The sequence below is a fragment of the Leptidea sinapis genome, chromosome 2, assembly GCF_905404315.1.
Source record: "Leptidea sinapis chromosome 2, ilLepSina1.1, whole genome shotgun sequence".
Taxonomy (NCBI): Eukaryota; Metazoa; Arthropoda; class Insecta; order Lepidoptera; family Pieridae; genus Leptidea; species Leptidea sinapis.
In genome coordinates, this window is record NC_066266.1 from 1,568,843 (window position 1) to 1,593,693 (window position 24,851).

General features: G+C 38.9%; 2 protein-coding genes across 48 annotated transcripts in view; one reads left to right on the plus strand and one right to left on the minus strand.

The window, feature by feature from the left end:
• Positions 1 to 106: 106 nt before the first annotated feature.
• On the plus strand, positions 107 to 8,950 carry LOC126972597 (uncharacterized). The gene is made up of 3 exons (XM_050819455.1): positions 107 to 373; positions 2,849 to 3,005; positions 6,879 to 8,950. The coding sequence occupies exons 1-3, from the start codon at positions 173 to 175 to the stop codon at positions 7,124 to 7,126; spliced, it is 606 nt and encodes a 201-aa protein (XP_050675412.1). The 5' UTR covers positions 107 to 172; the 3' UTR covers positions 7,127 to 8,950.
• Positions 8,951 to 9,605: 655 nt separating this feature from the next.
• LOC126972369 (keratin, type I cytoskeletal 9-like) overlaps positions 9,606 to 24,851 on the minus strand; it is a 71,564-nt gene continuing 56,318 nt past the window's right edge. For 11 of the 47 annotated variants that reach the window (XM_050819164.1, XM_050819352.1, XM_050819073.1 and 8 more), the window contains 9 exons: positions 24,624 to 24,665; positions 22,690 to 22,731; positions 20,756 to 20,797; positions 18,822 to 18,863; positions 16,888 to 16,929; positions 14,954 to 14,995; positions 13,021 to 13,062; positions 11,435 to 11,464; positions 9,606 to 9,689 (listed from right to left, as the gene is read on the minus strand). In XM_050819164.1, the coding sequence (XP_050675121.1) occupies positions 9,667 to 9,689; positions 11,435 to 11,464; positions 13,021 to 13,062; positions 14,954 to 14,995; positions 16,888 to 16,929; positions 18,822 to 18,863; positions 20,756 to 20,797; positions 22,690 to 22,731; positions 24,624 to 24,665 (347 nt within the window). In that variant the 3' untranslated portion in view covers positions 9,606 to 9,666. Of the gene's footprint in view, positions 9,690 to 11,434; positions 11,465 to 13,020; positions 13,063 to 14,953; positions 14,996 to 16,887; positions 16,930 to 18,820; positions 18,864 to 20,754; positions 20,798 to 22,688; positions 22,732 to 24,623; positions 24,666 to 24,851 lie in introns of those variants that run through there. The other 36 variants (XM_050819430.1, XM_050819281.1, XM_050819101.1 and 33 more) reach the window with 31 other exon arrangements.

Here is a 24,851-nt window from a genome sequence, read left to right on the forward strand (position 1 = left end):
CTTAAGTAATAAACAAACAATTACGTAATGTAGGTACTCTATGGTTGATTGGCTCATAGATTTATGAGTAACTAACTATTCTCTTTATTATCAATATTATTTTGTGACCAACATCAACATATAATTATAAGTACAGGTGGTAACTAAAAATTAAAAAGATTCGTGTGTGAAAATGGATAAAGTAAGTTTAAACACGATAACGCTAAATAAATTCAAATGGTTAAATGAACCTAAAAAGTGGAGCAGAAATGGTGAAACTCTTGAAATTACCACAGACAATAGAACAGATTTTTGGCAAGGCACTTGGTATGACTTCCATTTCAATACTGGCCATCTATATGGTGTTATTCTCCAAGACGATTTTACTTTTGAGGTTAGTACAATAATTCACAAATTCATGTTGACAAGAAATATTTCGCAATGCATTCTGCAAACCAAATTTGTGAAAGTACAGGCAAATAATATGAATAAAGTATGTACCTGTCAGTAAAGTGTAAGTAAAGGTCACTGTCATTTGGTGGGAAATTTAAATGAACGGAAACTTATTTGTGCATTGAGAATGGCATAATAAAGTCAATGGCAAATAAAACGGGCGGTTTTTTCCGACTTTAGGAAATACAATACCAAAAGAGGTTTTAATCATTTGAGATTATTGAGCCTGTAAGAAAACCATGCACAGAAGCTCGAGATGACCGCTTCTTGGTGAACCAGGCATTGAGAAATCGCAAATCTTCCTATGTCGGCCTTAAAAAAGACGACTCTAGAGGAAGTGAGAGGTGTGAAAACCAGCTGATGGACTGTCAGGAGTAGGCTTCCAATATAATATGCAGTCGCTGTCCATTACTCCGCGACCACAGTCGTTAGACTTATCTTCGCTCGAAATTGTGCAACGTGGACTCAAGAGGGCTAGGGGAAGAGTATGGATGAAGCCTGAAAGTGGTGAGGACCGATATCGGCGTATACTGCGAAGGCTGCGTTTCGCAGAAGTTTGCTTTGAAGAAATAACCCCTTATGGTGAATGCTCAGTCATGTTTTGGGCGGCAATTAATGTATTGGACCACACGGAGTTAGTCTTCATAGAAAACGGAACTTTGAATGCACATCGGTACCTACATATCAGAAGTCCTAATAGGGTTATATATATAATCATGATTTTTAAAAATACTCACATTGGTTAAAAATACTCAGATAGGTTCCTTATTTGTTTCCCTAACTATCTTTCAAACAATTCTCAATTGATAAGGTATTGCAAACTTTTAAATTACTCTAGTTTAATTTTTGTACTCTAGTTTTGATTGATTCCTGTTTTAACTCATTTTTCGATTTCTTAAGTAATGAAAAGTGAAATTAGCATGTAGTGTTTAGGTACCTTTAAATGATTTTGCATATAATGTAAATGCACAAATAGATTAATAAATATGGAAAATCGCTGGTAGACCCAATAAATGAATAAAAAAAAATAGAAATTCTCTATAAAAATCTCAAATAGTTCTACTTATTTTACAGCTCTTGAATTAATTATTAGTATAATACTCTTTATAACAACTGAATATCATTTACATATATAACTATATATTTATAAAAAACAACATTATGAATAGAAATATAAAAAATTAGTTCGAGCGCCGTAGGTTTTACACATTTCCGCCGGTGCAGGTGGTTAGGGCGACAGACTGAGGAACTTCCGCACGATGCGTGCCGTTCCCAAAATAACCTTCTATATCTGACTTAATATATATATATATCTCATATTTTCCGTTATTTAGTGAGAGTCTCTTGAGATGGTGGTCGCGGCTCTTTGCCATAAGACCGTTTCCGGTAACGACTATCGGGACAATTATTGTTGAATCAACATCCCACATTTCGGTGACCTCGTGTGCTAGATCTAGATACTTCGACAATTTGTCTATCTCAGCTTTCACGAGGTTATCATAACACGGAACGGAGATATGAACACTAAATACTCGACCCTCTAAGCGATCTACTAACACAAAATCAGGCTTATTAGCAATGATAGTTCTGCCCGTGATGATATATCGCCCCAGTAGGCCCTAACTTGGCACGGCTGTTTTCCAGAACTGGCTCTTATTATTATTATAACTATTGCACCCATTTTGTTTTAAGGCCTTTTTCCTCGTTGATTTGTTCTTGTCCAAACTTTTTCAGCAATTTTGATCAGCCCTTCGGCTCATCTTTTCTTAAGATCTATCAGCTTGTCTGTCTATATAATTAGTTTTTTGATTATTAAATCTCATTGTACCTTGTTTTCTTTATCTGATTCTCATATCTGACGTTCACTTAACTAATTGATATTAATTATAAATCGATAATTTATTTTATGGCGCTTACGTGAATTGCTTTAGGACATATTTTTGTGTGCACATATTTTGGAGTGACATTGATAACTGGGCAGGGATCCCTTGCACGCGCCACCAGAATATTGTACATTTTATTAAAAAGAGCGCAAAAAAGAATGCTGTGGAGTTTATTGCGCCGCTTCTTCTATCTCAGAGCGCCACTAGTTTCCATAGCGGTGGTAGTGTTAGAAATGACATCAAAAAGAATTCTAAAGGAATCAATTTTGAGAAAACAAATGCATCTTAAATAAATGTCTTGCCATAAATACTGAAACCAAGAAAAAAAAATTATATTGCAAATAACTTTTACAGTGTCTTAGTTTAATACATGAATATAAAAAAATATATAAAAAGCTTATTCGAAGTCGTCTTCATCGGCTGCAATACAGTCTAGTTATCAATAGCAGCACGCCCTCCTTCCAAGGGATTTTTTTTTAAAAGTTCACCACTTTCAAACCCTAATAAATAATTCTAATATATTTATTATATAGGTTTGCATCGAAGCAAAGCTGACTACGCTGTATGACCAGGCTGGTTTAATGATATATTTGGACGAAACCCACTGGCTCAAAGCTGGTATTGAATATAATGACGGTCAGCCTATGATTGGTAGCGTTTTAACGAATGGCGTTTCTGATTGGGCTACAGGTATGAATTTTTAAGTTTATTTCTGATAGAAAAATTAACTAGAGGTAAGTGTTACGCTTTTCTCACTACGTTGCAGTGCCGCTGAGTTTATTTGGCAACAATTAGCATGTTTTGTCCGGGACATAAAAAGACTAGCGAAGTCCCAGGCCCAACGGTGTCGTAAGAGGCGACTAAGGGCATTTGGGACCAGTGGGAGGCTTCTTTACACAGGATATCGGAGATTATGGGTACCACAACGACGCCTTTTTCTGAAATACGACACTTCATTCTTTTTAAGTTTGGATATGATGTTATTTAGACAGTTTTTCAATGAACACTTTGTCAATGCGTGGTGTTGTATTCAAAGCGCGGTCGAAACACATCTGAACGAAAACTCTTCCTAATATAATTTGCCCTGTACTTTCCCCGGGGCGTAAAAAGAATACCGGAGTCCCAGGCCCATGGGTGTCGCAGGAGGTGACTAAGGGCTTTTTAGAAGTGGGAGAGTCACGCTGCCGTCATTTGACGTCAGCACAATCGGGCCAGATTTGTCCGGGCTAATTACCACACTCGCACAGAATACCGGCGTGAAGTAGCGGCCTAGTGCCGCTATGTTTCGCATAGGTTAGTGTCGAGGACCGGAGGCCATATCCCCCCCATCCTCCTTAATATGACAGCGGTGCTCAAACAGATTTTACCCCAGGAGGGTACCGGCTCTACCAGAGTCGGACAATCCCTCCCCGAGCACTCTAGCTCGGGCTGCCCTTTGTATTCTCGGGAGGGCATAGAACCGCGCATGACCAAGGACAAACGAGGCAGTAACACCACTGCACCCCACTCCACACTCAACGTGGACTTTTGTAATATCAGGGGAATTCACTCCAATTTAAACGCCGTCCACCACCACCTTGAGACGGCGCAGCCGGCCTTGTGTTTCCTTACGGAGACGCAGATATCTCGACCTAGCGATACATTATATTTAACGTACCCCGGGTACAAAATTGAGCACAATTTTTTGCCTCATGTATCTGCTGTCGCCGTCTCTGCAATTTTGAGAGTAGGTCCACTCTCAGGCTCCGCGTAGATTTAGAGGACCGCGTCCACATCTATGCGTGTGTCTACAGGTCCCATTGTGGTAACGCAGAAACCGATCATCTCATGGGCTGCGTTCAAGCGGTAATTGACGACGTGCTTGCACAGATCCCCTCCGCAGAAATCGTAGTCTTGGGTGATTTCAACGGGCACAATGCCGAATGGCTTGGATCACGTACCACAGACTACGCAGGGCGATCTGTGCATAATTTTGCATTGGCGTATGGTCTGTCCCAATTGGTTGAGTCGCCAACGCGGCTCCCGGATGTGGATAGCCACATACCGTCCTTATTGGATCTTCTGCTGACTACACATCCCGATGGTTACCAGGTCTTTGTCGACGCCCCTCTCGGAACGTCCGTCCATTGCCTGGTCAGGAGTGTAGTGCCTATCCGACGCCAACGTCGCAGACCACCAGCGACCCGCCGCGTTTGGCACGTAGGTAGGTGATAGGATGCGTTCCTTTTTTGCATCCTACCCTTGGGGCAGGGTTTGTTTCCCTTCCGATAATCCTAGTGCCTGCGCTGTTGCAGTAGCCGATGTGATACTACAAGGCATAGATATTTTTATACCAAGCTATGTAGTACCGATCGGTGGCAGATCACAGCCCTGGTTCGATGCGTCAGTTAAAGCAGCATCTGACTGCAATAAACAGGCGTATCGAACTTGGGTTGCGGCGCTGGGCACAAAGGATCCAAACTGCATAATTCTTAAGAGGAAATACAACCGTGCCTCCAGATTTTTTAAGCGGCAAATCGCCCGTGCAAAGTCAAAATACGTCGTCAAAATCGGCGAGCAGCTTTCCAGTTACTCGACCGGAACACGCAAGTTCTGGTCGTTGTCGAAAGCTGCTCTTGGTAACTTCAGCCAGGCGTCCATGCCGCCGTTGCACATGAGGAATGACACCCTGGCCCATATGGCAAAAGAGAAAGCCGATCTCTTGTGCGCTCTTTTCGCCTCCAACTCGACTCTTGACGACAACGAAAAAACACCGCCGACCATCCCGCGGTGTCAGAACTCTATGCCTGAAGTACAGTTCAGACAGAAAACTGTTAGGCGAGCTCTGTTTTCGTTGGACGTCAGGAAGTGAAGAAGGACGAGCGGGCCGGATGGCATTTCTCCAATCGTGCTTAGAACGTGTGCCCCTGAGTTGACGCCGGTGCTAACGCGTTTATTCCGGCACTCTTATTCTAAAGGCGTAGTCCCTGACTCATGGAAGTCAGCCCTTGTCCATCCGATCCAAAAAGGAGACAGTTCGGATCCGGCAAACTACAGGCCTATTGCTATTACCTCCCTGCTCTCCAAAATCATGGAGAGCATAATTAACCGTCAACTCTTGGTATACCTAGAGGGTCACGAGTTGATCAACGACCGACATTACGGGTTTCGCCATGGTCGGTCAGCAGGTGATCTTCTGGTATACCTAACACATAGATGGGCTACGGCTATTGAAAGCAAGGGGGAAGGCATGGCTGTTAGCCTGGGTATTGCGAAGGCCTTTGATCGTGTATGGCATAAGGCGCTCCTCTCAAAACTTCTATCATTTGGGCTTCCCGAGAGCTTGTGCAAGTGGACCTCCAGCTTCCTCACTGGGCGCAGCATACAGGTCGTTGTCGACGGATATTGCTCGAACCCGAAGCCCGTGAATGCTGGAGGGCCCCAAGGCTGAGTGCTATCTCCCACGCAGTTTCTTCTGCATATCAATGATATGTTGGACACCTCCAACATTCATTGCTATGCAGACGAAAGCACTGGTGATGATATATATGGGCCATGCAGGTCTCTCTCGGGAAATCGTCGACCAGTGCAGAAACTTGTGTCTTCTATCGAGTCCTCTCTTGAGAGGGTCGCGGAATGGGGTAAATTGAACCTTGTCCAATTTAACCCCCAGAAGACTCAAGTTTGCGCGTTTACCACTAAATAAACCCCATTTGTCGTATCACCGCTCTTCGACAATACTTCCCTTAAAGCCTCGCCTAGTATCGGAATACTGGGTCTCGAAATCTCGAGCGATTGCCAATTTCGTGGTATTCTGGAGGGCAAAGCCAAATTGGCTTCAAAGAAACTGGGCGTCATTAATAGAGCACGGCAATACTTCAAGTCGGCCCACATACTAGCGCTCTACAAAGCGCAGGTCCTGCCACACATGGAGTATTGCTGCCATCTCTGGTCTGGCGAACCCCAGTATCAGCTCGATCCATTAGACCGCGTGCAACGCAGAGCAGCTCGAATTGTCGGGGACCCATTGCTCTGTGAACGGCGGGATCACTTGGCGTTGCGTAGAGAAGTCGCTTCATTGTGTGTCTTCTATTGCATTTATCACGGGGAGTGTTCCGAAGAGCTGTTTAACCTGATTCCTGCCGCCGAATTCCACCTTCGCACGACACGCCACAAGTTAGGATATCATCCTCACCATCTGGATGTGTGGCGGTCCTCCACAGTGCGGTTTTCAAGGAGCTTTCTTCCACGTACTACAAAGCTGTGGAATGATCTTCCTTGTGCGGTGTTTCCGGGACGATACAACATTAACCTTACCTTAGGTACCTTCAAAAAAAGCGCGTACACCTTCCTTAAAGGCCGGCAACGCTCTTGTGATTCCTCTGGTGTTGCAAGAGATTGTGGGCGGCGGTGATCACTTAACAACAGGTGACCCGTACGCTCGTTTGTCCTCCTATTACATAAAAAAAAATAGATGCTTAGGCAGAGCTTTGCTTCCGACAATTTATTGTACGCCAAACGTATTTTGTTGTATTTTTTCTGTTAGAATAGTAATACTAATTAGTAACAATGATTGCTTTTCAGGTTTATATACTGGAGATCCCAAAAGGTTTTGGATGCGACTCACTAAAGTAGGAAATGTCATATGCGTAAAATATTCTGTAGATTGTGCTAAATGGATCCTTTTACGACTATGTCCGTTCTGTGTGCCAGAAGACGAAAAGTTCCTTGTAGGACCCATGTGTTGTACACCGCAGAGACAAGGGCTTGTTGTAAAATTTAGTAATTTTTCTGTAACGAGTCCTGCAAAAGATATACTGCATAGTAATTAAAGAAAATACATATAACTTTGCTAGAGGGTGGGCATTATAATTTTTTAAGGATTTCTAAATTATTTATATTATTTTTTCACCTTTCCTGTTTTATATCATTTTTATTGAATGAAATAATAAGTGTCACTTAATAATCTAGACTAAATAATTATGAACTTTTAATATTAAAATTAGAAATTACATGATGTTTAAAAACAGTTAAATTTATATTTGAATTTAGTTTTAAAAATTATTTTCAATATTAATAAACAAACAAAAACATTTTATCAACAATGTACAGTATACAGGGTGTCCCAAAGGTATGGGACATGAAGGGAAAGTACCTTAAATATCAAAGATAGGCTATTTTACGGAAAGAAGACTTTATGCTATTTTTAAAAGTAAGTAATTCTGCATTCAAAGATTTTCTAAAAATTACTTGCCTCGTCTGGGAATCGAACCGACTTAAATGTAAAAAAAAACACCCCTACTCTTATGATGCCAATCGAAAGAATGGCCAAACTCTAATAACTCTTCTTGAGTAACATCGTAATTTAAAAGAAAGTAGTCAATTAAGTGGGTATTTTTTTGTAAATTAATTAATTAAATGCTCAAAATGTGATCCCTCTTGTCTCACGCAAATCGCCAATCTTTTAATGAGTCCACTACCTGTTGATTTTTTATCATTTTATGGTGAATACTCGATATGCTATGGCACAATTCTGTTTGTAACTCGCCCACGTTCTCGTATCGCTTTTTGTATCTTTCACGTATCCCCAAAAGAAGAAATCTAATGGTGTAAGGTCCGGGGATCTGGCCGGCCATCTAATCGGTCCATTCGTACCAATCCAAGTAGGAAAACATTCATTTTACGTTGTTTTTTTCTTTTAAAATACTATGTTACTTAAGAAGAATTATTAGTTTTTGCTCATTCTTTCGATTGGCATTATAAAAGTAGGGGTGTTTTTTTTTACATTTTAGTCGGTTCGATTCCCAGACGAGGCAAGTAATTTTCAGAAAATCTTTGAATGCAGAAGTACTAACTTTTAAAAATAACATAAAGTCTTCTTTCAGTAAAATAGCCTATCTTCGATATTTAAGGTACTTTCCCTTCATAACTTTGGGACACCCTGTATATGTCGCATATTGTCAAAGCCGTGATATTATAATTTCACTAGTGATATTTTAATTTACAAATAAGGCCTGTTATAAAAACTTGGCTTTATTAAGTTCATCATACTTTATAATTGTTTTATGCTGTATTTTATTTGCATATTCAATAAAATGCAATTTTGTGTCATATTTACCTTTTTAAAGAGCTATATTTTTAAATGCCGGTCCTTCACAAACGACAGGCCTCCACTGTCGCTGCAAACGTGAGGTGGCCGTTCGCGAACTGTTTGCATAACCATGGAGCTATCGTCTATTCGCGTGTGAAGTAATTTTGTTTTAGGGGAACCTGTTGAAACTTGGCACAATGTGTACCTAGGCCACTAGGCTGATTACAAAAATTCCCGCGATGTTAAATTCTGTTGTCTAGTGTTTTCTATACGTCACTACTGACTATTCAATTTTAAAGTTGTCACTTACAAACACCGGCTTAATGGCAGCCGGTGTTTGTTGTTATCGACGTTAAAACGTTAAACTACATTATAATTTTTTAATTACTTTATTTATCGCGTGCGCCAGTCATGCGCATGTCTGTGACGCGAAATCATAGGATTTTCCCTACCAAAATGTGTCCAACGCGGCGAAAGAAGTTTTCACTTCAATTTTGTTTTTGATATCTACTATAAAAGCATACATACATTTGCATGTATTCAATTATTATTAACTTGACCTGTATTACTGACATTAAAATGTCGGATTGAATTAAAGAATTGTAGTTTTTCTTTTACTATTTTTTATATTTAACTTAAATTAAACATCACAATTTTTTCCACACCATCTACAGACACCATTTAGGATCTAGGGCAAAGAATACATTATTATGTATTCTTTGTACAAGCCAGGGGTACTGCATTTGCCTGTGAAACCCATGTTATTCAGTGCGTCTCAGAATAAGACTCAGTAATCACAGTCAAATTCAAATATTTATATTCAAAATAGGATTCAAAATCACTTATTGAACGTCAAAAACTACCACCCATTCAAAAGAGACAGTCTCAGACCTGAGAAGAATGGGCGCAAGAAACACAGCGGCTACTCAGTCCTAATAACAATGTAGTGGAAATTGTGAGCACCATTTATAGTTAATAGTCTCATCCCTTATTTCATAAAACATAATAATAAAAAAATGGGTCCGACCCCGAACTCACACTGATGAAGAACCTCGATTACACCAATTGAACGTGAGTACTAAATATTATATATGTAGTACAAACAGGGTGGGGGATGATAAATGGGGCCGAATACTCACGCATCGGGATATACTATACTGCATTTAGGTATGGATTAGTACAACATGTATAAATATAAGTCAAATAAAACAAATTTCAAGTTTATGCTTGTATAATATTTATTGAAATTAATGATAAAATATATTGAATAATTAACGTCATCTAATTTGAATAAACGGCATCACCTGAAACAATACAATTACAATAATAAACACAGAATAAAACTGAAAATTAATAACGAGGCAATTAATTGCATAGTTTGTACATAGGCTGCACTAAAAGTATCGGGAATGGAATATTTCCACTGTTCCTGTCATATTAAAATCTTTTTAATTGAAAACTCCTTGGTTTTAAAAATCGAATACCATTTATTTATTTAAAAAAAGATTCTCGGTCTTGTCACAAGGTCTTGTCAAACTTGTTTAGTCGTTGAGAAAATGGGATTGACTCGAGAAAATTCTAGAGCGATGATTTATTATGACTTTCGAAGTGGTTTAACACAAAAACAGTGTGTGGACCAGATGATTTCTGCATTTGGTGATGAAGCCCCATCCAAAACCACAATTTATCGCTGGTTTGCTGAATTTCAACGTGGACGTGTCAAGCTCAGTGAAGATGGGGCCCCGTCAAGGTCGTCCAAAAACTGCAGTCACCAAAGAAAACGTTGATGCTGTGCGTAAGCTGATTGAGGAAGGTCGACATGTGACATACCGCGAAATTCAGGCAACTTTAGACATTGGCATGAGTAAAATACAAATAATCTTGCATGAACAATTAGGTGTAAAAAAGTTGTTTTCCCGATCGATACCGCATTTGCTCTGTGAAGAGCAAAAAGCGGCTCGAGTTACTTGGTGCGTCAGAACTCTCGAAAGATTCCACGCACCATCCACAAATGCTGTATACAACATCGTATCAGGTGACGAATCCTGGATATATCCGTACGAACCCGAAACAAAAACAAACTTCAAAAAGCAATAAATACATTTTTAAATAGTAGCTAACCGGTTTCATCAAATTATTAAACAAAAAATATGCTTGGCGTTTCTAGACTATGACAAAGCCTTTGATTCGATCGAGATATGTGCAGTGCTTTAGTCTCTCCAGAGGTGAAATATTGATCATCGCTTTATCGAAGCGTTGAAGAGATTGTATCGAAACGCTTCCATGTCAGTCCGTCCCCAGCATCAGATCTCGAAGCCTATCCGACTGCAGCGGGGAGTCAGACAAGCCGATGTCACATTGCCGAAGCTGTTCACCGCTGCGTTGGAAGATGTCTTTAAGCGTCTGGATGGGAACGGACTGGGCATCATTATCAAAGACAAATATACCACTCACCTTCGATTCGCAGACTATATCGTAATCTTGTGTTGGAACACATTCTGAGTGGCTCCTTTTTTAAATACCATACGTTTTTATATTTTTAAGTTTCTTAATTTTTTTATTTGTGTGTGCTGTTTAAATGTTTTATTTTATACATAATTAAAAAAAAATATCACAGTGACGACCGCGTACCGGAAGTCGTAGTTTCGTAGGCCTTCAATAAGATGGACCGACAATATATTGGACCGATCGTCGTAGAGATCTTTGGGCTAGGCCTGTGTCCAGCAGTGGACGTTTTTCGGCTGATGACGATGATTTATATAATACTATAATCGAATGGATGAAATCTTTAAAAGATATCATAAATTATAGATTCATTTAACTACCTGTGTTGCCTTTTCCCTTGTGTGAAGCTGCATATTTTCTTGTTGATTATGTAAATCAAATTAAAACAATTATAGACACTGATATTAGAAATAGAAGAAATGTACCTAATATTAAAAATATGAGATTGCTTTATGCGCCCATACTGAAAGTATTATATATTCTTAAGCCTAAAGATATAATGGTGGTATGATTAAGATGTTAATTAAATTATAGATTCAATTACCTCCGCCACTTATTTCCTTCTGCGAAGGTCCTGAAATTTATCGTGTTGATTAAATAAATCATATAATAAGTACAATTACATATACTGTGATATTGGAAGTAAAAAAAAAAAAACAAAAAATTAAAAAAAAAATGGTTGTTGCAATACGAAACATCCATTCCATAGAGGTAAGTCATAATCTGTATCAAGTATTATATCTTTTTGTTAATACTTATTACGTTCACCAGTGGGTAAGTTCAAAACAAAAGGTTGTATAATATTCACCATTACAAGATGTATTTAGAAATGGGCACCAAAACGGCGCCTATTTCTGTCTTAATCATGTGAGTACGTCTACCTTGGACAATCCAGTTAGGTAGGCCTATTTTCGCGAAAGAGGTCACTCGTCGAACCCAACTCGGACATAATAAATAAAAATATCACAGTGTCTGAAAACGAAGTTTCAAACCAGTGTGTATTGCCAGTGATGACTTACGGTACTCAGACGTGGTCGCTAATTCTGGGCTGATGAGAAAGCTCATGTTCGCTCAGAGGTCAATGAAGGTGGCTATGCTCGGAGTTTCCCTGCGAGATCGTATCAGAAATGAGGAGAACCAAAGTCAAATGATTACGAAACTGAAGTGGTAGTGGGCAAGGCACATAGGTCGACGGACAGATGGACGGTGGGGCAGTAAATTCCTTGAATGGCGACCACGTACCGGAAGACGTAGTTTCGTAGGCCTTCAATAAGATGGACCGACAATCTGGTCAAGGTTACCTTAATATTATTATTAGCATTATTACGACTGCGTGTGATTACGGCCTATTTACTTGTGTCCAATTTAAAGTTTTATTCTAATTATTAACTACATAATAATTCGTTTAGTGTATTGAGGCTTAAAATCAGTGTCTGTAAATATGGAGTGCAGTGGTGGTTGTGGACATCCTTTGACAGAACAATTGCTTATGAAGTGCTATTACTGTAAATTAGGCTATCATTCTGAGTGTCTGAATATTAACCCACAACAATACAAGACACTAAGTAAGGACTATAAATAATATATATAAGGACTATAATAAAACTAAACGAATATATTTTTTATATCTACACTTATATTCATACATGTAACTTTTGTAATTAAGTATTAATCAATAATTATGTGGTTGACGTAGTGGGTAGCATGTATAGTATTACTGTATTATATTATTACTGATTTTTTTCTAAGCACTGCGTGCTACTGTTTGTTGACCCGAATAAATAAAATAAAATAAAATATTGACACAGAGTGGGTGAGTGGGTAAAGTAAACACTTTTACGCTAAAGCTGCGAGTATTGCTGACGGAGCTGTTGAAATTATCAATGTCTTGAAGTTTGACAACTCTCGTCATGTATGTTGCTGCACGATATGATGTTTGACAACTCTCGTGAAATACGTCGAAGCGTTGCTACGCGACAATATATTGGACCGATCGTCGTAGAGATCTTTGGGCTAGGCCTGTGTCCAGCAGTGGACGTTTTTCGGCTGATGACGATGATTTATGTAATACTATAATCGAACGGATGACACCTTTAAAACATATCATAAATTATAGATTCATTTAACTACCTGTGTTGCCTTTTCCCTTGTGCGAAGGTCCTGCATATTTTCCTGGTGATTAAGTAAATCAAATTAAAACAATTATAGACACTGTGATATTAGAAACAGAAGAAATGTACCTAATATTAAAAATATGAGCTTGCTTTCATCTTTTATGCTTCATAACTATACATAGAAAAATAGTTCTTTATCTGTAATTGGGTAATATACCAGTGAACCCACCAATTGACCAATTAAAATTTCTATTCAAAATAGAATATGATATTTTTAATTGAAAGTCAAAAACTATACCCCGTTCAAAATGTATGCCTCAGACCTAAGGAGAACGAGCACAAGAAACTCAGAGCTCTTAATTTTTTTAACACGCAAACGTTTTTTTAACAATTCTTTTGAATTTCGTAAAACATTTGATTTGGACATTTTCTGGGATCTTGTTGTAAAAGCATATACATCGCATAGTGGCTGGAGATGCTTCTGGACCAATATGGAATCCACAAACCATGCGGCTAAGGCAATAACATCCTTTCGAGCCACCAAGAGCGAAACCTTTGTTGCTTGAAAAAATCCGACGGTACACCAAATCCGACCTGCAAACCGCTTTTGCAAAATCACTTTCCTGGCCGCCGCATTACCAACAACCATGCGCCTGATGTGGAGTTGCAGAGCAACGTACCGGATCAGACGAAATGGACTATAGCTCTCAGGATGGTAGATAAAGGCAATGTAATGTGGGCAATTAATATTTAATATATTTCTTCCACTTAAATCAGGACGATAAGACCTTGATTTTCCCGGATGCCGTGCAACTCACGGCTTGCCTGGCGTACTGAAAGTATTATATATTCTTAAGCCTAAAGATATAATGGTGGTATGATTTAGATGTTAATTAAATTATAGATTCAATTACCTCCGTCACTTAAACAATAACATATACTGTGATATTGGAAGTAAAAAAAAAACAAAAAATTAAAAAAAAAATGGTTGTTGCAATACGAAACATCCATTCCATAGAGGTAAGTCATAATCTGTATCAAGTATTATATCTTTTTGTTAATACTTATTACGTTCACCAGTGGGTAAGTTCAAAACAAAAGGTTGTATAATATTCACCATTACAAGATTTATTTAGAAATAGGCACCAAAACGGCGCCTATTTCTGTCTTAATCATGTGAGTACGTCTACCTTGGACAATCCAGTTAGGTAGGCCTATTTTCGCGAAAGAGGTCACTCGTCGAACCCGACTCGGACATAATAAAATAAAAATATCACAGTGTCTGAAAACGAAGTTTCAAACCAGTGTGTATTGCCAGTGATGACTTACGGTACTCAGACGTGGTCGCTAATTCTGGGCTGATGAGAAAGCTCATGTTCGCTCAGAGGGCAATGGAGGTGGCTATGCTCGGAGTTTCCCTGCGAGATCGAATCAGAAATGAGGAGAACCAAAGTCAAATGATTGCGAAACTGAAGTGGTAGTGGGCAAGGCACATAGGTCGACGGACAGATGGACGGTGGGGCAGTAAATTCCTTGAAAGGCGACCACGTACCGGAAGACGTAGTTTCGTAGGCCTTCAATAAGATGGACCGACAATCTGGTCAAGGTTACCTTAATATTGACACGGAGTGGGTGAGTGGGTAAAGTAAACACTTTTACGCTAAAGCTGCGAGTATTGCTGACGGAGCTGTTGAAATTATCAATGTCTTGAAGTTTGACAACTCTCGTCATGTATGTTGCTGCACGATATGATGTTTGACAACTCTCGTGAAATACGTCGAAGCGTTGCTACGCGACAATATATTGGACCGATCGTCGTAGAGATCTTTGGGCTAGGCCTGTGTCCAGCAGTGGACGTTTTTCGGCTGATGACGATGATTTATGTAATACTATAATCGAACGGATGACACCTTTAAAACATATTATAAATTATAGATTCATTTAACTACCTGTGTTGCCTTTTCCCTTGTGCGAAGGTCCTGCATATTTTCCTGGTGATTAAGTAAATCAAATTAAAACAATTATAGACACTGTGATATTAGAAACAGAAGAAATGTACCTAATATTAAAAATATGAGCTTGCTTTCATCTTTTATGCTTCATAACTATACATAGAAAAATAGTTCTTTATCTGTAATTGGGTAATATACCAGTGAACCCACCAATTGACCAATTAAAATTTCTATTCAAAATAGAATATGATATTTTTAATTGAAAGTCAAAAACTATACCCCGTTCAAAATGTATGCCTCAGACCTAAGGAGAACGAGCACAAGAAACTCAGAGCTCTTAATTTTTTTAACACGCAAACGTTTTTTTAACAATTCTTTTGAATTTCGTAAAACATTTGATTTGGACATTTTCTGGGATCTTGTTGTAAAAGCATATACATCGCATAGTGGCTGGAGATGCTTCTGGACCAATATGGAATCCACAAACCATGCGGCTAAGGCAATAACATCCTTTCGAGCCACCAAGAGCGAAACCTTTGTTGCTTGAAAAAATCCGACGGTACACCAAATCCGACCTGCAAACCGCTTTTGCAAAATCACTTTCCTGGCCGCCGCATTACCAACAACCATGCGCCTGATGTGGAGTTGCAGAGCAACGTACCGGATCAGACGAAATGGACTATAGCTCTCAGGATGGTAGATAAAGGCAATGTAATGTGGGCAATTAATATTTAATATATTTCTTCCACTTAAATCAGGACGATAAGACCTTGATTTTCCCGGATGCCGTGCAACTCACGGCTTGCCTGGCGTACTGAAAGTATTATATATTCTTAAGCCTAAAGATATAATGGTGGTATGATTTAGATGTTAATTAAATTATAGATTCAATTACCTCCGTCACTTAAACAATAACATATACTGTGATATTGGAAGTAAAAAAAAAAACAAAAAATTAAAAAAAAAATGGTTGTTGCAATACGAAACATCCATTCCATAGAGGTAAGTCATAATCTGTATCAAGTATTATATCTTTTTGTTAATACTTATTACGTTCACCAGTGGGTAAGTTCAAAACAAAAGGTTGTATAATATTCACCATTACAAGATTTATTTAGAAATAGGCACCAAAACGGCGCCTATTTCTGTCTTAATCATGTGAGAACGTCTACCTTGGACAATCCAGTTAGGTAGGCCTATTTTCGCGAAAGAGGTCACTCGTCGAACCCGACTCGGACATAATAAAATAAAAATATCACAGTGTCTGAAAACGAAGTTTCAAACCAGTGTGTATTGCCAGTGATGACTTACGGTACTCAGACGTGGTCGCTAATTCTGGGCTGATGAGAAAGCTCATGTTCGCTCAGAGGGCAATGGAGGTGGCTATGCTCGGAGTTTCCCTGCGAGATCGAATCAGAAATGAGGAGAACCAAAGTCAAATGATTGCGAAACTGAAGTGGTAGTGGGCAAGGCACATAGGTCGACGGACAGATGGACGGTGGGGCAGTAAATTCCTTGAAAGGCGACCACGTACCGGAAGACGTAGTTTCGTAGGCCTTCAATAAGATGGACCGACAATCTGGTCAAGGTTACCTTAATATTGACACGGAGTGGGTGAGTGGGTAAAGTAAACACTTTTACGCTAAAGCTACGAGTATTGCTGACGGAGCTGTTGAAATTATCAATGTCTTGAAGTTTGACAACTCTCGTCATGTATGTTCCTGCACGATATGATGTTTGACAACTCTCGTGAAATACGTCGAAGCGTTGCTACGCGACAATATATTGGACCGATCGTCGTAGAGATCTTTGGGCTAGGCCTGTGTCCAGCAGTGGACGTTTTTCGGCTGATGACGATGATTTATGTAATACTATAATCGAACGGATGACACCTTTAAAACATATCATAAATTATAGATTCATTTAACTACCTGTGTTGCCTTTTCCCTTGTGCGAAGGTCCTGCATATTTTCCTGTTGATTAAGTAAATCAAATTAAAACAATTATAGACACTGTGATATAACAAACAGAAGAAATTTACATAATATTAAAAATATGAGCTTGCTTTCATCTTTTATGCTTCATAACTATACATAGAAAAATAGTTCTTTATCTGTAATTGGGTAATATACCAGTGAACCCACCAATTGACCAATTAAAATTTCTATTCAAAATAGAATATGATATTTTTAATTGAAAGTCAAAAACTATACCCCGTTCAAAATGTATGCCTCAGACCTAAGGAGAACGAGCACAAGAAACTCAGAGCTCTTAATTTTTTTAACACGCAAACGTTTTTTTAACAATTCTTTTGAATTTCGTAAAACATTTGATTTGGACATTTTCTGGGATCTTGTTGTAAAAGCATATACATCGCATAGTGGCTGGAGATGCTTCTGGACCAATATGGAATCCACAAACCATGCGGCTAAGGCAATAACATCCTTTCGAGCCACCAAGAGCGAAACCTTTGTTGCTTGAAAAAATCCGACGGTACACCAAATCCGACCTGCAAACCGCTTTTGCAAAATCACTTTCCTGGCCGCCGCATTACCAACAACCATGCGCCTGATGTGGAGTTGCAGAGCAACGTACCGGATCAGACGAAATGGACTATAGCTCTCAGGATGGTAGATAAAGGCAATGTAATGTGGGCAATTAATATTTAATATATTTCTTCCACTTAAATCAGGACGATAAGACCTTGATTTTCCCGGATGCCGTGCAACTCACGGCTTGCCTGGCGTACTGAAAGTATTATATATTCTTAAGCCTAAAGATATAATGGTGGTATGATTTAGATGTTAATTAAATTATAGATTCAATTACCTCCGTCACTTAAACAATAACATATACTGTGATATTGGAAGTAAAAAAAAAAACAAAAAATTAAAAAAAAAATGGTTGTTGCAATACGAAACATCCATTCCATAGAGGTAAGTCATAATCTGTATCAAGTATTATATCTTTTTGTTAATACTTATTACGTTCACCAGTGGGTAAGTTCAAAACAAAAGGTTGTATAATATTCACCATTACAAGATTTATTTAGAAATAGGCACCAAAACGGCGCCTATTTCTGTCTTAATCATGTGAGTACGTCTACCTTGGACAATCCAGTTAGGTAGGCCTATTTTCGCGAAAGAGGTCACTCGTCGAACCCGACTCGGACATAATAAAATAAAAATATCACAGTGTCTGAAAACGAAGTTTCAAACCAGTGTGTATTGCCAGTGATGACTTACGGTACTCAGACGTGGTCGCTAATTCTGGGCTGATGAGAAAGCTCATGTTCGCTCAGAGGGCAATGGAGGTGGCTATGCTCGGAGTTTCCCTGCGAGATCGAATCAGAAATGAGGAGAACCAAAGTCAAATGATTGCGAAACTGAAGTGGTAGTGGGCAAGGCACATAGGTCGACGGACAGATGGACGGTGGGGCAGTAAATTCCTTGAAAGGCGACCACGTACCGGAAGACGTAGTTTCGTAGGCCTTCAATAAGATGGACCGACAATCTGGTCAAGGTTACCTTAATATTGACACGGAGTGGGTGAGTGGGTAAAGTAAACACTTTTACGCTAAAGCTGCGAGTATTGCTGACGGAGCTGTTGAAATTATCAATGTCTTGAAGTTTGACAACTCTCGTCATGTATGTTGCTGCACGATATGATGTTTGACAACTCTCGTGAAATACGTCGAAGCGTTGCTACGCGACAATATATTGGACCGATCGTCGTAGAGATCTTTGGGCTAGGCCTGTGTCCAGCAGTGGACGTTTTTCGGCTGATGACGATGATTTATGTAATACTATAATCGAACGGATGACACCTTTAAAACATATTATAAATTATAGATTCATTTAACTACCTGTGTTGCCTTTTCCCTTGTGCGAAGGTCCTGCATATTTTCCTGGTGATTAAGTAAATCAAATTAAAACAATTATAGACACTGTGATATTAGAAACAGAAGAAATGTACCTAATATTAAAAATATGAGCTTGCTTTCATCTTTTATGCTTCATAACTATACATAGAAAAATAGTTCTTTATCTGTAATTGGGTAATATACCAGTGAACCCACCAATTGACCAATTAAAATTTCTATTCAAAATAGAATATGATATTTTTAATTGAAAGTCAAAAACTATACCCCGTTCAAAATGTATGCCTCAGACCTAAGGAGAACGAGCACAAGAAACTCAGAGCTCTTAATTTTTTTAACACGCAAACGTTTTTTTAACAATTCTTTTGAATTTCGTAAAACATTTGATTTGGACATTTTCTGGGATCTTGTTGTAAAAGCATATACATCGCATAGTGGCTGGAGATGCTTCTGGACCAATATGGAATCCACAAACCATGCGGCTAAGGCAATAACATCCTTTCGAGCCACCAAGAGCGAAACCTTTGTTGCTTGAAAAAATCCGACGGTACACCAAATCCGACCTGCAAACCGCTTTTGCAAAATCACTTTCCTGGCCGCCGCATTACCAACAACCATGCGCCTGATGTGGAGTTGCAGAGCAACGTACCGGATCAGACGAAATGGACTATAGCTCTCAGGATGGTAGATAAAGGCAATGTAATGTGGGCAATTAATATTTAATATATTTCTTCCACTTAAATCAGGACGATAAGACCTTGATTTTCCCGGATGCCGTGCAACTCACGGCTTGCCTGGCGTACTGAAAGTATTATATATTCTTAAGCCTAAAGATATAATGGTGGTATGATTTAGATGTTAATTAAATTATAGATTCAATTACCTCCGTCACTTAAACAATAACATATACTGTGATATTGGAAGTAAAAAAAAAAACAAAAAATTAAAAAAAAAATGGTTGTTGCAATACGAAACATCCATTCCATAGAGGTAAGTCATAATCTGTATCAAGTATTATATCTTTTTGTTAATACTTATTACGTTCACCAGTGGGTAAGTTCAAAACAAAAGGTTGTATAATATTCACCATTACAAGATTTATTTAGAAATAGGCACCAAAACGGCGCCTATTTCTGTCTTAATCATGTGAGTACGTCTACCTTGGACAATCCAGTTAGGTAGGCCTATTTTCGCGAAAGAGGTCACTCGTCGAACCCGACTCGGACATAATAAAATAAAAATATCACAGTGTCTGAAAACGAAGTTTCAAACCAGTGTGTATTGCCAGTGATGACTTACGGTACTCAGACGTGGTCGCTAATTCTGGGCTGATGAGAAAGCTCATGTTCGCTCAGAGGGCAATGGAGGTGGCTATGCTCGGAGTTTCCCTGCGAGATCGAATCAGAAATGAGGAGAACCAAAGTCAAATGATTGCGAAACTGAAGTGGTAGTGGGCAAGGCACATAGGTCGACGGACAGATGGACGGTGGGGCAGTAAATTCCTTGAAAGGCGACCACGTACCGGAAGACGTAGTTTCGTAGGCCTTCAATAAGATGGACCGACAATCTGGTCAAGGTTACCTTAATATTGACACGGAGTGGGTGAGTGGGTAAAGTAAACACTTTTACGCTAAAGCTGCGAGTATTGCTGACGGAGCTGTTGAAATTATCAATGTCTTGAAGTTTGACAACTCTCGTCATGTATGTTGCTGCACGATATGATGTTTGACAACTCTCGTGAAATACGTCGAAGCGTTGCTACGCGACAATATATTGGACCGATCGTCGTAGAGATCTTTGGGCTAGGCCTGTGTCCAGCAGTGGACGTTTTTCGGCTGATGACGATGATTTATGTAATACTATAATCGAACGGATGACACCTTTAAAACATATTATAAATTATAGATTCATTTAACTACCTGTGTTGCCTTTTCCCTTGTGCGAAGGTCCTGCATATTTTCCTGGTGATTAAGTAAATCAAATTAAAACAATTATAGACACTGTGATATTAGAAACAGAAGAAATGTACCTAATATTAAAAATATGAGCTTGCTTTCATCTTTTATGCTTCATAACTATACATAGAAAAATAGTTCTTTATCTGTAATTGGGTAATATACCAGTGAACCCACCAATTGACCAATTAAAATTTCTATTCAAAATAGAATATGATATTTTTAATTGAAAGTCAAAAACTATACCCCGTTCAAAATGTATGCCTCAGACCTAAGGAGAACGAGCACAAGAAACTCAGAGCTCTTAATTTTTTTAACACGCAAACGTTTTTTTAACAATTCTTTTGAATTTCGTAAAACATTTGATTTGGACATTTTCTGGGATCTTGTTGTAAAAGCATATACATCGCATAGTGGCTGGAGATGCTTCTGGACCAATATGGAATCCACAAACCATGCGGCTAAGGCAATAACATCCTTTCGAGCCACCAAGAGCGAAACCTTTGTTGCTTGAAAAAATCCGACGGTACACCAAATCCGACCTGCAAACCGCTTTTGCAAAATCACTTTCCTGGCCGCCGCATTACCAACAACCATGCGCCTGATGTGGAGTTGCAGAGCAACGTACCGGATCAGACGAAATGGACTATAGCTCTCAGGATGGTAGATAAAGGCAATGTAATGTGGGCAATTAATATTTAATATATTTCTTCCACTTAAATCAGGACGATAAGACCTTGATTTTCCCGGATGCCGTGCAACTCACGGCTTGCCTGGCGTACTGAAAGTATTATATATTCTTAAGCCTAAAGATATAATGGTGGTATGATTTAGATGTTAATTAAATTATAGATTCAATTACCTCCGTCACTTAAACAATAACATATACTGTGATATTGGAAGTAAAAAAAAAAACAAAAAATTAAAAAAAAAATGGTTGTTGCAATACGAAACATCCATTCCATAGAGGTAAGTCATAATCTGTATCAAGTATTATATCTTTTTGTTAATACTTATTACGTTCACCAGTGGGTAAGTTCAAAACAAAAGGTTGTATAATATTCACCATTACAAGATTTATTTAGAAATAGGCACCAAAACGGCGCCTATTTCTGTCTTAATCATGTGAGTACGTCTACCTTGGACAATCCAGTTAGGTAGGCCTATTTTCGCGAAAGAGGTCACTCGTCGAACCCGACTCGGACATAATAAAATAAAAATATCACAGTGTCTGAAAACGAAGTTTCAAACCAGTGTGTATTGCCAGTGATGACTTACGGTACTCAGACGTGGTCGCTAATTCTGGGCTGATGAGAAAGCTCATGTTCGCTCAGAGGGCAATGGAGGTGGCTATGCTCGGAGTTTCCCTGCGAGATCGAATCAGAAATGAGGAGAACCAAAGTCAAATGATTGCGAAACTGAAGTGGTAGTGGGCAAGGCACATAGGTCGACGGACAGATGGACGGTGGGGCAGTAAATTCCTTGAAAGGCGACCACGTACCGGAAGACGTAGTTTCGTAGGCCTTCAATAAGATGGACCGACAATCTGGTCAAGGTTACCTTAATATTGACACGGAGTGGGTGAGTGGGTAAAGTAAACACTTTTACGCTAAAGCTGCGAGTATTGCTGACGGAGCTGTTGAAATTATCAATGTCTTGAAGTTTGACAACTCTCGTCATGTATGTTGCTGCACGATATGATGTTTGACAACTCTCGTGAAATACGTCGAAGCGTTGCTACGCGACAATATATTGGACCGATCGTCGTAGAGATCTTTGGGCTAGGCCTGTGTCCAGCAGTGGACGTTTTTCGGCTGATGACGATGATTTATGTAATACTATAATCGAACGGATGACACCTTTAAAACATATTATAAATTATAGATTCATTTAACTACCTGTGTTGCCTTTTCCCTTGTGCGAAGGTCCTGCATATTTTCCTGGTGATTAAGTAAATCAAATTAAAACAATTATAGACACTGTGATATTAGAAACAGAAGAAATGTACCTAATATTAAAAATATGAGCTTGCTTTCATCTTTTATGCTTCATAACTATACATAGAAAAATAGTTCTTTATCTGTAATTGGGTAATATACCAGTGAACCCACCAATTGACCAATTAAAATTTCTATTCAAAATAGAATATGATATTTTTAATTGAAAGTCAAAAACTATACCCCGTTCAAAATGTATGCCTCAGACCTAAGGAGAACGAGCACAAGAAACTCAGAGCTCTTAATTTTTTTAACACGCAAACGTTTTTTTAACAATTCTTTTGAATTTCGTAAAACATTTGATTTGGACATTTTCTGGGATCTTGTTGTAAAAGCATATACATCGCATAGTGGCTGGAGATGCTTCTGGACCAATATGGAATCCACAAACCATGCGGCTAAGGCAATAACATCCTTTCGAGCCACCAAGAGCGAAACCTTTGTTGCTTGAAAAAATCCGACGGTACACCAAATCCGACCTGCAAACCGCTTTTGCAAAATCACTTTCCTGGCCGCCGCATTACCAACAACCATGCGCCTGATGTGGAGTTGCAGAGCAACGTACCGGATCAGACGAAATGGACTATAGCTCTCAGGATGGTAGATAAAGGCAATGTAATGTGGGCAATTAATATTTAATATATTTCTTCCACTTAAATCAGGACGATAAGACCTTGATTTTCCCGGATGCCGTGCAACTCACGGCTTGCCTGGCGTACTGAAAGTATTATATATTCTTAAGCCTAAAGATATAATGGTGGTATGATTTAGATGTTAATTAAATTATAGATTCAATTACCTCCGTCACTTAAACAATAACATATACTGTGATATTGGAAGTAAAAAAAAAAACAAAAAATTAAAAAAAAAATGGTTGTTGCAATACGAAACATCCATTCCATAGAGGTAAGTCATAATCTGTATCAAGTATTATATCTTTTTGTTAATACTTATTACGTTCACCAGTGGGTAAGTTCAAAACAAAAGGTTGTATAATATTCACCATTACAAGATTTATTTAGAAATAGGCACCAAAACGGCGCCTATTTCTGTCTTAATCATGTGAGTACGTCTACCTTGGACAATCCAGTTAGGTAGGCCTATTTTCGCGAAAGAGGTCACTCGTCGAACCCGACTCGGACATAATAAAATAAAAATATCACAGTGTCTGAAAACGAAGTTTCAAACCAGTGTGTATTGCCAGTGATGACTTACGGTACTCAGACGTGGTCGCTAATTCTGGGCTGATGAGAAAGCTCATGTTCGCTCAGAGGGCAATGGAGGTGGCTATGCTCGGAGTTTCCCTGCGAGATCGAATCAGAAATGAGGAGAACCAAAGTCAAATGATTGCGAAACTGAAGTGGTAGTGGGCAAGGCACATAGGTCGACGGACAGATGGACGGTGGGGCAGTAAATTCCTTGAAAGGCGACCACGTACCGGAAGACGTAGTTTCGTAGGCCTTCAATAAGATGGACCGACAATCTGGTCAAGGTTACCTTAATATTGACACGGAGTGGGTGAGTGGGTAAAGTAAACACTTTTACGCTAAAGCTGCGAGTATTGCTGACGGAGCTGTTGAAATTATCAATGTCTTGAAGTTTGACAACTCTCGTCATGTATGTTGCTGCACGATATGATGTTTGACAACTCTCGTGAAATACGTCGAAGCGTTGCTACGCGACAATATATTGGACCGATCGTCGTAGAGATCTTTGGGCTAGGCCTGTGTCCAGCAGTGGACGTTTTTCGGCTGATGACGATGATTTATGTAATACTATAATCGAACGGATGACACCTTTAAAACATATTATAAATTATAGATTCATTTAACTACCTGTGTTGCCTTTTCCCTTGTGCGAAGGTCCTGCATATTTTCCTGGTGATTAAGTAAATCAAATTAAAACAATTATAGACACTGTGATATTAGAAACAGAAGAAATGTACCTAATATTAAAAATATGAGCTTGCTTTCATCTTTTATGCTTCATAACTATACATAGAAAAATAGTTCTTTATCTGTAATTGGGTAATATACCAGTGAACCCACCAATTGACCAATTAA